Here is a 13,373-nt window from a genome sequence, read left to right as displayed (position 1 = left end):
TTCTTTAGAAAAATTGGACAAGTAGTGACTTTGCTACGAGGAAGGGAAGGGGGGGGGATTAAAAGTTCTTGGCCCGACCCTTTTCCGCACATGTAAGCCAGAAATTATTCATTACATTTGAAACATTGATCTTTTATGGAATGATCGTAGCACTAACAGTTTTTCCTTCACAGCTCATTAACTGAACACTGGCGCAGCTAAATGTGGAATTCATTATGAAGGAGTTGCATGGTGTCATGAAGTTCTTCCTGTACCAGAAGGCGCCGAACGAAATACGTGGTTACATGCCAGACACATTGGATGTACACTGCCCTTCATACTCCACTGTGAAGAAATGGTGCTCAAACTTTAAGCGTTATGATTTTTCAACAGAATTGGTGAAAGGTGTGGGAGGTCCGTGTCAATTCTGAAAAAAGTGAATCAGGTTCATGACCTGATTTAGACTAAAAGACGAAGTTCATTTCAAGCGCTAGCTAAGACCTTACACATATCCAGAAACGTGTCTCGTCAATAATACATGATCAGTTAGACATGCACAAGCTTTCCGCGAAATGGGTGCCCAAATATCTGACCATCAATGAGAAATGAAAACGTGTGACATCTCAGCTGATTTTACAGTATTTTACGAACTCTAAGGACGATATTCAAAATCGGCTTGTTACCCAGGATAAAATTTGTTCTACATATTTTGATCCTGAGACCAAACAGCACTCATGCGGGTGGCGCCACTCAGGATTCCCAGGCCAAAGAAACTCAAAGAACAAATATGCGTAGGCAAGATGCTTGCCACAATATTCTGAGGAAAGGATGGTATTTTGTTGCCAGTCTACTACTGTAGCCATCTGGCTAAGTTAAAGAACGTTATTAAAGAAAGGTGCCGGGGAAGTTGAGAAGAGGTGAGTTCTTAATGCAGGACAATACCTCCGTTTAGAAGGCTGGAAGAACAATCGATTTTCTGAAGAACCTAGGGCTTCAGTGGAGCAATCACCAATCTTACTCGCCTGATTTTGCGCCCTCTGATTATTATCTCTCCTGGACTAGAAAGTTATAAAAGGACAGAATTTTAGCAGTGGTAACGAGGTTATAGCAGCTGCAGATCATACTTATCATCATCATCATTATTTTTTTTTGGGGGGGGGGGGGTAGAGAAGTTGGAGCAAGTCTCGGCCATCAAGTATAATGATACGATCCGGTTTGATTTCTTAGAAAGAGAAACGCATCAAGTTTCAACACAGAGAGTAACGTCTAGGCGATACTCAACCACCCTCAGGTGTTCTGTAACATTTAAGGCGTCACAGACTCTTCGCTGAACACCGTCCAACAATGGTGTTCGCTACATCCGCCTAGGAAAGGGGGGGGGGGAGTCTATGAGCCAAATTAGACTACATCGCGAGCCAATGACTAGAACTTCTCGTTTCAATTCAATTATGTTGAAACGTGTATCCAAGCGATATAAAGAGTAGAGCATAATGTTCGAACATTTCCAGGTACGTTGCTTCCTTAACTGTGTCCTCTCCAATGAATGAATGAATGAATGAATGAATGAATGAAAAAATACGACTACAAAATTCTGAGCCACACCACACATTTAATATGGGGCTGTCTCGTTCATATTCAATTACCATGTGGAGATTTTTCAATTATCATGTGCAATTATATTTATTCACTTTACTTGCTGTATGGATGGTGGCTTCTTTGGAAAGTAATAAAGAAATTAACTGTATCAATGTTAGACAGTATTTGAATGGTGAACTTATTCCTATTCTGTCATTGTGTCGAAGTTTTTGAACAAGCTATGTCTTATAAGCTATAAGCCGTAACCTTTTGTGTACGATGTCGTGCACAGTCGATCGAGAGATTTGAAATGGTGTATTCACATGTCACGTTATATATCAAAAAACTGGAACTGCCTTCACTTATCCCTCACTCGCTGGGTTCTTGCTACAGAATCCGTTTCTAACAAATGTTTGCACCATTGAATAACGGAATGACGGTCTGGTGATTTCTGTTTGAATTTTCTCTATACGATTACAGGATATTTCAATTCAGTAAGCTAAAAAACAGCACTCAATTTTCTTACGAACAGTAGACGCCATTTTGGTCACTAAGAAACAAACATGCACATGAGCGCTCTCTTTCTTTCTTTCTCTCTCTCTCTCTATTGGTAAAGAATTCCTTGACTTTTTCTGGTTTTTCAGAACAGTCTTGAAATTTTCTCTGATATGTCCTTAGCCACATAAACTTCCCTATGTTGATGGAAAAACACGATCAAGGAAACGTAACAACTATTATACATATTGTCGATATATTACGAAAATATAAATTTTTCCACAATCAACTTTATATATATATAAACAAATACAACGTATTTCATTATGAAATTACAAAATACAACCTAATAAAAAAATCCCACACAAAGCAAGAAAATAGACATCTTCCCTGAAACTTTAGTCACATGAAAATTTCGTTACATATGAGAGGAAAAAGCTACAGCGAGACACTTACCAAAAAAAAAAAAAAAAGGTGGATGTACTACTGTATTTATATAAAACTCGCTGCTGTATATTAACCAAATATCTTTTTAAAAAATCAATGATATTGTGTTTCATTACATGTTTCCAAACGTTTTCTCATTGATATTGCGCATATCTTACATTATTTTAGTTTTCTTAGCTGGAGCTTCTCTTTGTTTCTTTGCCTTTCGTCGTTGATTTGCTGTTGTGCAAAACTAGTACAAGTGAAACTAGTTAGTGCAGAATGAAACCTGGATTTCTTTATAGACAGTTTCTCATGGTCACTCAGAGAAGCTACTAAATCGTATACAAGTTAGTGTGTTACTAAAATATGTTCTTTTAAATTATCTGCTACACATTGTGCATTCATTGAAAATCTTCATTCTAAGAGAAAATCAAGACCATTTTAACATCTTTAAATTATTTTACCCTAAAGTATCCAAATTCTTTAGCCAAAAAATCATCCAAACACCGACCACTTCTAGAATACTAACTCTTCAGATTTGAACGAAACTCTCTGAACTGCCTCGCAACTCTATCAGCCTTATTCCGTAGATACTTTCTGCAATTTCGGCGAAAATCTAAAATGTCCTAATCCGTTATTGGCTGGCATTTCTTAAAAACAGTATGTGTAGTAAACTTAATGTGAATGTTTTTCACAGGAAGATTATTTTTTTCATTTTCCACATCAATTCGTATAGATAAACTAGAAGAATTACAACTTTTCATTTTACAAATTTATTTTGTCTTTTATTTTATTATTATGTGCAATGAAGTGTTGTAAAGAAATGAAATGAGAGGGAAATCAGTTTGAAGTTTAATAAGGAAAGGTTCTACTTCTCAAGCAATTTATTATTATTATTTAAAATGTAAGTTTGGCAATAATCATTTTTTCTTTCTCCAACATATTTGCCACGATATTACAACTCGAAGAGCTAGAAACTTCCTTATCCTTCCTGACACGTTGAATAAACAATAGAATATATGGATAAATGTCAGTGGCTTTCTGGATAAGACTACTATTTTTAAGCCAACACCAGAACAAAACTTCACTGAAAATTTTCTGAGCCTCTATACCGGTGTACTCCGCATTAAATGCTGGAATATTCTTCAATAACTTATGTAGAGTTTTTAGAAAGTCAACGATTCTCAGTTCATTACCTCAATTGCAACCTTAAACACTCCACAAAAAAGTAAATAACCCACAGCTTTAAATATAGAGTATTACAGGATCATCAGGAGAAGTCTTGATATATGACTTGAAAATATGTAGAAAAGTGAAGTTTACACTAGGGCCATCCAATGAAGTTTGATTTTTTTAAAAAAAAAGTTCAAGAGAGAAAGCGTCTCTTTGAAAGCGCTTAAAAGGTCGGAAGCTGTAGAATTCCCTAAAAACGCCCATGTTAAATAACACGTGCACATCTGCCCTTTTACGATATTCCAGGATCCTACATTTATGTCATCTATGTCTCCTTCAACAACTGAATTAGTTCACTTCTAATGTATGGTGATACCCCACAAACTAAAGTGTATGATATTCTGTCACTTTGAAGCTGCATTTTCACAGCATTTCACTGTCTGGGAACATAAGTGATATTTTCACATCTTTAGCAGCAGTGTGCACTGATGTATGACATTACACTCTGAATATACCCACAGCAATTCTGCTTTTATAATCCTATCTTTAACTATAAACCCCTGTAAACTACTTTGTTTTTGTCCCCGAACTCGTACCTACTTGCATCGAGGAATCCACATTTGCGCACGTAACTTCACAAGAAACCTTTCAATTCTGTACAGATGAGCGCGCAGATGAGGTACAAATAGGATGGCACTCCAAGTCAGAAGTTACTGGCTTGTTTTCTTACTTCATAAAGGCATAACTGGTTCTAATATTGAAATGGACGTGGCCTTCTGCATATGGCTTTTACTTTTCATGTCACTTAATACTGCTTGCCGTCCGACGCTACTCAGCGAAAAGACGCTCTGGTAAATATTGCAGTGAGCGAAATATTTGTTAGCTGGTACTTCCCGAATCCATAATAAAGAATGATCTAACAGCTAGAGAAGATTGAATGTGGTCTTGGAATACTTGGAAACTGACATGCTTGTAATCTGCACAGGGACACTGGACACAACGAACACCGAACCCCACAACTACAACACTTCTTCGCTGTGAACTCTGCCTCTGTAATTTGAATAATCACGCTAAACCAGTAGGAAGCTGTTACTATTCACCTGCTTCTCGACCGTCTTTCTATACAACAATAGGCTGTCATAAATGAAGGCCTGCTGTTGACAATTGTATTAAATATTTGTCTTCTGCCACGTACCTTACCTCGATACACTGCAGAAGATCAGCTCGCATTTAGTACTTCTTTACCTTTCAGGGACAGAGCCAGTTTTCGTGTTTAGTCTAGGCGTTTAAGCATTGTTAAATTTTTAAGAAAAAAAAAAATTAAAATGCTGAACTAAAACACGTAAACAATAAAAACGATCGAGCGCTTTACACACGATAATAAAATGTATACACTCATTCTTAGGTTGCTATTTATTCATTTGGGATTTCTTGTAATAATGTCTTTATTACTTTGTATTAACTATTAGGATCGCACATTTCGGTATTTACAAGATTCTATTTTCCAGCAAAACATCACAAAAGTCAACTAAATTCCCACACCTGAAACAGAGCAGAGGTCAGTTTATTCCCGAGAAAAACAAAATCGTGTCCTGAAACATTATTTACATGGTCGAAAGAAGTCAATCATAGCATTCGTATCTTCACAATTCCTGAAGGCGCCAAACGGTTACTGACAAAAGAAAGCTAATTGCTTTGCTTAACATATATACTTCGTATCAAAGCATTAGTTTAAGGTCCCACAAACGAGATAGTAATTAGTGAGCTGCTGATGTAAAAACGAAAGAAATGTGATTAGTGCGTAAGAATCCCGAGAAAACCTCGCCCACTCGGTGCTTATTTACCGCAAACCAATATCTCGCACCCATGGTTAGAACGCAGAAATGCTCTACAGACTACGCCACCGAATTCGTGTTTAAGTTAGTACCAAACATGCATAATATTTCAAACCCGCAATCTCAATATGATGGATCACTTGGATCAGTTTCCTTCAATCAATCTAACACGTAATAATGTATCATCACTATGAGGAACCTGTTTGCTTACTTAGTTCCAAAACCTAAAAATATTGGCGAAAAAGAAGATAGAGAACAACAACATAAGAACATGATGGAGATCCAATTTACGATTTCTTTTTTCCTATAGTAAAAGTATGAGGATGTCAACATTAGAACAAGAATTATACATTATTAAGATTAGTACATTGGAAACAATTTATTATTTAACGATACTTTGAATTACAAATTCTGAGTCCCTTTTCTTGTCTCATTTCACTGCGAATTGCTAAATAAAGAAATCCAGCATTTGTTACATATTTTTGGAGAGGGGTGCTAGCAGGGGTATCTCACAATACAGGGTGATTCTTTATAGGGTTTACAACTTCAGTCAGTTGTAATTCTTGATTGGAAACACATACAGACTTGGTTTATATGTCATAATACTGCAAAACACTTCCAAGTTTGACTCACATAGTGAGTAGTTGCGGTGCTGACCACACGCGGCGCCACTGGTGTTGAAAATGGAGACTTTTCCTGGTGCGGAAAGAGCTAAGTGCGTATTTTGGTTTGAAGAAACGAAGTCAACAACGAGTGTACTGCGTAAGTTTCGCACACAATACGGCAATGAACCACGCAGCAGACCAACAGTGCAAACAGTGCACCAGCACATTTGCTGAAACAGGTTGTTCTGTGCGACACACAAAGGCTTCAGGGCGCTTACCCGTGACTGACGATGTGGTGGAAGCAGTTAGGAAGAATACTGTCTGCAGTCCTCGAAAATCTAAACGACGTGTATCACAAGAAACTGGTATCCCTCAGACCACTGTTTGGTGTGTATTGCGTACACGTTTGTGCATGAAGCCATACAAACTGTCCTTGGTTCAAGCACTGAGTGAAGCGGATAAACACACCCGACATGAATTCTGTGTTACCATGGTGGTATTCAGTGACGAATCAACTTTTCACCTTTCCGGCCGAGTCAACACACACAATTGTCGTATTAGGGGCACGGAAAATCCACATGCGTACTTTGAGCTGGTTCGTGACAACCCCAAACTGAACGTGTTTTGCACTGTTTCTCGAGCAACGGTGTAGGGACCATTCTTCTTTGCTAAGAGCACCATCACCGGCATCGTCTATCTTGATATGCTCCGAACTCCCTTGTCCCATAGTTAGATGCAGATGACTACGATGGGCGCTTATGGTGGCAACAAGATGGCGCCTCGCCGCACTACCTGATAGACGTAAGGTAATTCTCAGATTAGTGGATAGGTCGTGGTGGATCAATTGCCTGGCCGCCACGGTCTCCAGATTACACGCCACTTGACTTCTTTCTGTGGGGGTTTGTGAAAGATAAATTGTACACCCTCCCCTACCTGATAATGTTAATGAACTGAAACATCACATCACAACAGCCATCGCGGACGTTACCCCCGAAATGTTGGCTACTGTTTGGCAGGAAATCGACTTTCGTCGGGATGTGTCCAGAATGACCGCAGGTGCATACACTGAGCCATAATGGATTTGTAACAAAATCTTGAAATGCTTTGCAGTATAATGACATATAAACCAAGTCTGTATGCCGTTCCAATAAAGAATTATACTGATTAAATTGTAAACCCTCTAAAGAACCACCCTGTACTTTTATACGTTTTGTCTGAAAGAAAAAAACATTAGACATTTCGTATTGGTTCAAACAGCATACAAAATTTTGCACAAAGAATGAAAAAAGAGAGAGACAGAGTCAGACTCTCTCTCTCATGTAATATAATTAGTGTTTGCAAATTGCTGCATCATTTTTAATGTTTGAATAATTTCAAAATAAGAATAAACAATATTTTTTTAATATGAAAGGAGGAAAGAAGTTTTTTTTTCCCACACACACACACCAGATCTTCGATAGGTGCGAATTTTATAACACAAAAGTGAAAAAGTGACTGACTGGACCGAGACTCGAACCCGGTACCTCCGACATACTGTGCCGATATGTTAACCGACTTCCTGAGATTTTTTGAGTTTCACCTCTTGAACTAGTTCCATATCATACCAAAGTAGCCCACGTGAAAAATTATCTCAATTGAGTAATATTAAATGGTACCTTAAGGGGTCATTATTCAACTGAGCTATTTTTTCTTGTGGGCTACTTTGGTCTGATATCGAATCATTTTAAGGGTTGAGACTTAAAAGATCTTGGAAGTCGAAAATTAAGGACTACCCTAAAGTATATAGAAGTGAATTATCAAAATGTTTTTGCCTTCAATTGTGAATGTGTAATTCGTATATACGTAAACCGGAGAAATATGGCAAATGAAATTAAAATGAATATATTGTTATATGCTTTAATGACGTCACCAACTTCATACCATTTTAGATTATGCTTTCATGTGTCACAAATATGATATACCCCTTGTCCAAGAAATGATTCTTCAAAAGCAAAATTTATTTTTATAACTTACCTAATTGAAGAGTTGATCAGGTACTCAGGGGGCACATGGAAGTCTATATCTTGTGGCCGACAGGGTGTTTCCGCCCAAGGACCACCGAAGTTGGGATACAAGTTTTCTGGAGAATTTAGGTTGAGCCCAAGTGCCGTGAGATCCTGGCCTAACGCCAAAGACACTAAGTTTGGGTCAGTTTCTGCTGCCCTGATGAAGGTAAGTAATCCAACCATACCAAACTGGTCCTTTACCATACTGCCCGGAATGTTCGTTACCTTACCTAAAGGAGTATAAGAATTATTGCTGCAGAATATGGTTACTTGTTCACAACACGAACAAACTGATTGAAGTTCTATTAAGCGTTGTTCCTCATTTTGTTGTCGATCTTCCAAAATTAAAGAATATCCGAAAGACAGACAGAGACAGAGAGAGACCTTTTGGATAAAACACAAACAACAAACAGTGTGAGATGATGATTTAAGGTACAGCAACTACATGGCACCATTTCACTCACTTAAAACTCTCCTGAAAATTCCTTGTACTGGCTTGAGGCTCCTCCCTAGAACCTTGATTACCGAGAATATAAAAATAGGAATAAAATAATAGAAACATCAAGTTCCGTTGTATTTCCTTGAAACATCAAGTTCCGTTGTATTTCCTTGATGATTTTATCAATTCTACTTTTTTTACTCCGTGAACAAGGTTCCAGGGTAATGCTTTTAGACACGACACTGTCTTCGTCGTAGAGCAGAATACTGTTTATAGGATTTACACGGCATAGGGGTATTTTTTCAATCTCTCCGAAAATATTGAATTATTTAACAAAATTTGCTCGAAAGAAGCTAGGTATTGTCTAAGCGAAAATATGATAAATTTAGCATCGTACAATGTGTGTCCTGCCCTTTTTAAACTCTACAAGTCATCACTGCGTGCCACACATAGATACTATAGCGGATGTTGGATACATTCAAGCTGAAACGATCTACTGGATCCCGAACTGCACCAGTTGTGTGAGGATAAGTGTTATTTTAAATTAAAACAATGCACCGTCTCTGCTTAGCTCAAATTAAGTGGTTTTGGGTCGTTTCGCGTGCTACAATCGAATGGTTCTAATGACGACCTCAAAGAGTTGTCGCCAAGTGGTTGAATACATTGGTGGAAACAAAATACAATGATGGTATAGAAAGTTTGGCATTATGCTAAGTGTTTGAATGTGTATAGCCAATACGTTGAAAAGTTGAGTAAGATATATGTAGTTTTTGTACCATAAATCTTTTGCACCCACCATTTGTCATTCGTTTCAGACCTACCTATTTTTCTTTCTTTATGTGAATGAATTCCATGAACATTATTCTAAGTGCAGACATCGGTTACACTCACGTGAAAGTACCTCAATTTGAATAACGAAAATTATTTGTTGTAAAAGCTTTCGACCGGGTCAATTGGATAAAACTTCTGAAAATACCTTAAGAAATCAGGGTCAACTGGAGAGAACAACAACTCTTTCGCAACCTGTACATAGGACAATGTGTGAAGCTGCGTTTGAATAACGGAGAAACCAATAGTGTGGAGACTGGAAGAGAAGTCAGACAAGAATATAGTATGTCGCCTCAACTTTTACATGTTATTATGTTATTTACAGTGAATGTTTAATGAAAGAAGTATTAACGGGAATTGGAGATTTCAAGATTGGAGGGAATAAATAACAAGAATCAGGTATGCATATGATACAGTTATTATAGCTAGAACCAAAGAAGAACTACAAGATATGATGGACAAAATAGTTGACATTGGGAAACTATACGGAATGGAAATCAACATCGAAAAATAGAAAGTCTTGAGAATATCCCGTGAAAACGAGCCCTTACGGGTCAGAGTTGAACAAAGAAAATTTGAAGAGATTGATAATTTTAAGTATCTGGAAAGTATTTTGACGAGAGACGTTTACTGCACCAAAGAGATCAGGTCAATAATTGCCATAGCCGAAGAAGCGTTCAACAAGAAAAAATTACTCTTAAATAGCAGCTTTAATACTGGACTAAGGAAATGTTGGTCAAGTGCTATATATGGAGTATTGGACTGTATGTTCATTACTTGGAAATTGCTTGGACATTACGGAAGATGGAAAAGATAAAATGGACAAAGAGAATAACAAACAAATATGTTTTAAAACAGGTAGCAGACAAGAGTACGTTTTTTTTTAGCCAGCATCCTTCGTAGGAAGACTAACTGGATTGGACACATTTTGCGAACTGTCTTCTTCATATAGCCACAGAAGGAAAAGTGGAAGGAAAGCGCGGAGTAGGAAGGACACAAGTGATGAATGATTTGAAAAACATAAGAAAATATTGGGAGTTAAAAGAGGAAGCTGAAGAACGAGAAACGTGGAAGAAATATTTCCAGGCCCAACGCTAAAATTAAAAGCACATTTATCTCAGGATTTGCCAAGTGGCATAATACTTAATAATAAGGATTTTCATTATATTTACAAGATTACACAATTCACTGACAATATAAAGATGTACTTCACAAGTACGAGGGTTACCGTAAAAGCCATGTTTTTTTATTTTTATTTTATTTATTTATTTTACGAAAATGAGAACGGAGTAAGAAATTCTGAAATGTACAAATGAAAGGTTAGTACATATGTAAACGTTACATGCAGGGAGTTGAAAGAGCATACACATATCGCATGTAATATACGCTAATTTAGGCGATTTGTAATTATACTTGTAAAGGTTTGTAATGTAATTCGTGGAAAAATACGTATGAAACGAAGAATTCATTTTGCTATATCTTAATGGGATATGTCTGCTCATCCAACTCCAACACGCAACGTTTACATTATGTATTAAATTTCCACTTGTATATTTCAGAATTTCTTGCTTTGTTCCCATTCTCGCATTAATAAAAAAGACTTTTGCGGTAACCTTCGTATCAATTCTCGCAAAGCATATTAAGATATATTAAGTAAGTTGAATATTTAATTTCTAGCACTAACGTTATATCGATTATTTACAAAAGGTAGGCGCTCCTTTATTTATACATTTACTATATGTAACTTCTTTATTAAGTACTCCGAAGAAGGCAACTAAAAAAGTTACAAAACTGAAGTTGTACTCAACAAAAATACCCAAACTGTAAATCTCGTCGTGAACGTTTTAGCAAAGACTTCTTGTTAATCTCAGCATGGAATTTTTCAGAAAATTAACGTTGCTAGACGAAACACATCACTGTTATTAATTAATCTTTACTCTATACAATAATAACTTATGTACTTTCAGAAGTTGTGCTAAGAAAATTATTTCCTGTATCCTGTAAATCAGGCGATTAATGAAACATTGATTTGAAGTCTCGTAAAAGGGGGGTAGGAGATCTGTATAGGTGCACGAAGAATTTCTTAAATACACTGCTTCTGGAAGTGATTTTCTGAAAAGTTCCGTGCTGAGCATGACAAGAACCTCTGCTGAAATATTTACGGTGAAATTTACAATCTGGGTGTTTTCATGAGTACAGTTTCAGTTTTGTACTAAACATACATACTACTAAATCATTTAGTAATCGCAAAGTAATCGAAATTGTAAGCGGTATGTATAAATAGCATGAAACACTATAATATTAGCTTAATCTTAATTTGAAAAACCTGTCCAGATTTCTGTAACAGATGTTGTAATCAACAATGAAATATCACTTCTACCTCTCATTTTGCAACAGACTTGAACGTACTGATATGCACAGAATTACCTGGTCACTTTGACTTGTGTTACTTTGCTAAAACTTATTTAATACGTCAAACTAATTATTCAAAAAGTATAAGCTAAGAAAAAAAAATATAGCTACACATCTACACAAACAAAAACATAACATTTAATGTTCTCTTCTACTGTTTACCCTCGGACATTAGGTCCCTCGACACTTCTGCGCATGACAGAAGTAGAAGAGTCCATTACGAAAAATGGGTGTGTGTATGTACGGACATGTGCTCGCTTTCTCCTCTGGTTGCGAGAAAAAGAAGGTTGGAACTTTAAACATAATTGCCAGCCTACGTAAATTGGTCCCAGGTTAGCAATACATTCTTGTTAGATTATGATATCACGCAGTGAACAGAGCGCGCGCATTTTAAATGCAGCCTAGCATTGTGTTTTAGGGGCTTCGGCATTTGGTGGATCGCGCCAACAACCCGCGGGAGAACTTCAGTTATTGCCTTTCTGTACAGTATACATACGCTTGTGCGTGTGGAGTTTACTATTTTTCTAGTTCTTTTTCTTATCTGTTTCGTGGTTATACTTGCGTGAGCGTGTGTGTGTACTCACTTTGATTTCATTCTCATATTATTATTTATAAAAATCTTATCAGGTATAGATTTACTGCGCCGGGTTGGTAACACTGCAAATAAATACCTTTACCGCCGACATGAATAACCAACGCCTTTCTTCCTTTTCTTTTTCTTTTACAGTCCATTCCTTTCATTAAGATAGACTCTTCTTGGAACTCTGCCAACTAGAGGTCTCGGCCGAATGGGTAAACAGTACCAAAAGAAAGTTTGAACTACAATACTATAAGACTGTCAAACGGAAACATGGGATAAAAGCTATTATTCTAATTACATTCCGGAAATTAAAACGTACATTAAGCCAGTGTTATTTTATAAATGTCTGCTCACTATACGACTATCAATTCATGATATTTATAAATTTACATTACACAAGTATAACTTTCTCACACGCAGGAGAAACATATCAATATTGGTAAACAGATTTTGAAAATGGACTTTTCGCATCTCGGGTGTGACTAGTTAAATTGATTCAGCAGCTGAACTAACACAGACCACACAATACATTACTTATTATCAACTTCGTAAGAATGACTTACTCTCTAAACAAGGTTCACACTGAAATTGTGGTATTGGTTTCCTTGAATTTCCATGTAAATAATTTTTTCCTGACCCGTTACACTATGCACACTATCATTTAAAGTTCGGAGCCTACATCATCTCTAACGCTCTAGTTTTATAATTTAAATACAGTACAGGCTTACTTTGTTACTGTAAATACTTATTATGAATCAAACTTCCTGTATTTGCAACACAATAAAATACTAGTATCAAACAAAAATAAAAGGTACGCGCCACCGCACTAAACTTTTTCCCTCCAATACTTTAAACTGTTATGCTGCAGTTATTATTAATGAAGTAGTTTCATGTAAAATACAAACAAAATTATATGGCGTTTTCGAAAAACTTTAGCCGCAGAAAACTTCCTCTCCTGTAGACATTTTCATAAGAAGT

The 13,373-nt window shown here is 36.7% G+C and overlaps 1 protein-coding gene across 6 annotated transcripts in view; it reads right to left on the bottom strand.

The window, feature by feature from the left end:
* Positions 1-13,373, bottom strand: part of Rga (CCR4-NOT transcription complex subunit regena) — a 57,425-nt gene that overhangs the window by 8,510 nt on the left and 35,542 nt on the right. For all 6 annotated transcript variants that reach the window (XM_081752225.1, XM_081752227.1, XM_081752226.1 and 3 more), the window contains one exon: positions 8,105-8,366. In XM_081752225.1, coding sequence (XP_081608351.1) covers positions 8,105-8,366 — 262 coding nt within the window. The remainder of the gene's footprint in view (positions 1-8,104; positions 8,367-13,373) is intronic.

Source organism: Thermobia domestica, chromosome 3 (assembly GCF_964235325.1).
Source record: "Thermobia domestica chromosome 3, izTheDome1.hap1.1, whole genome shotgun sequence".
NCBI classification, from domain to species: Eukaryota; Metazoa; Arthropoda; class Insecta; order Zygentoma; family Lepismatidae; genus Thermobia; species Thermobia domestica.
This window is presented reverse-complemented; position numbering and strand designations above follow the sequence as displayed.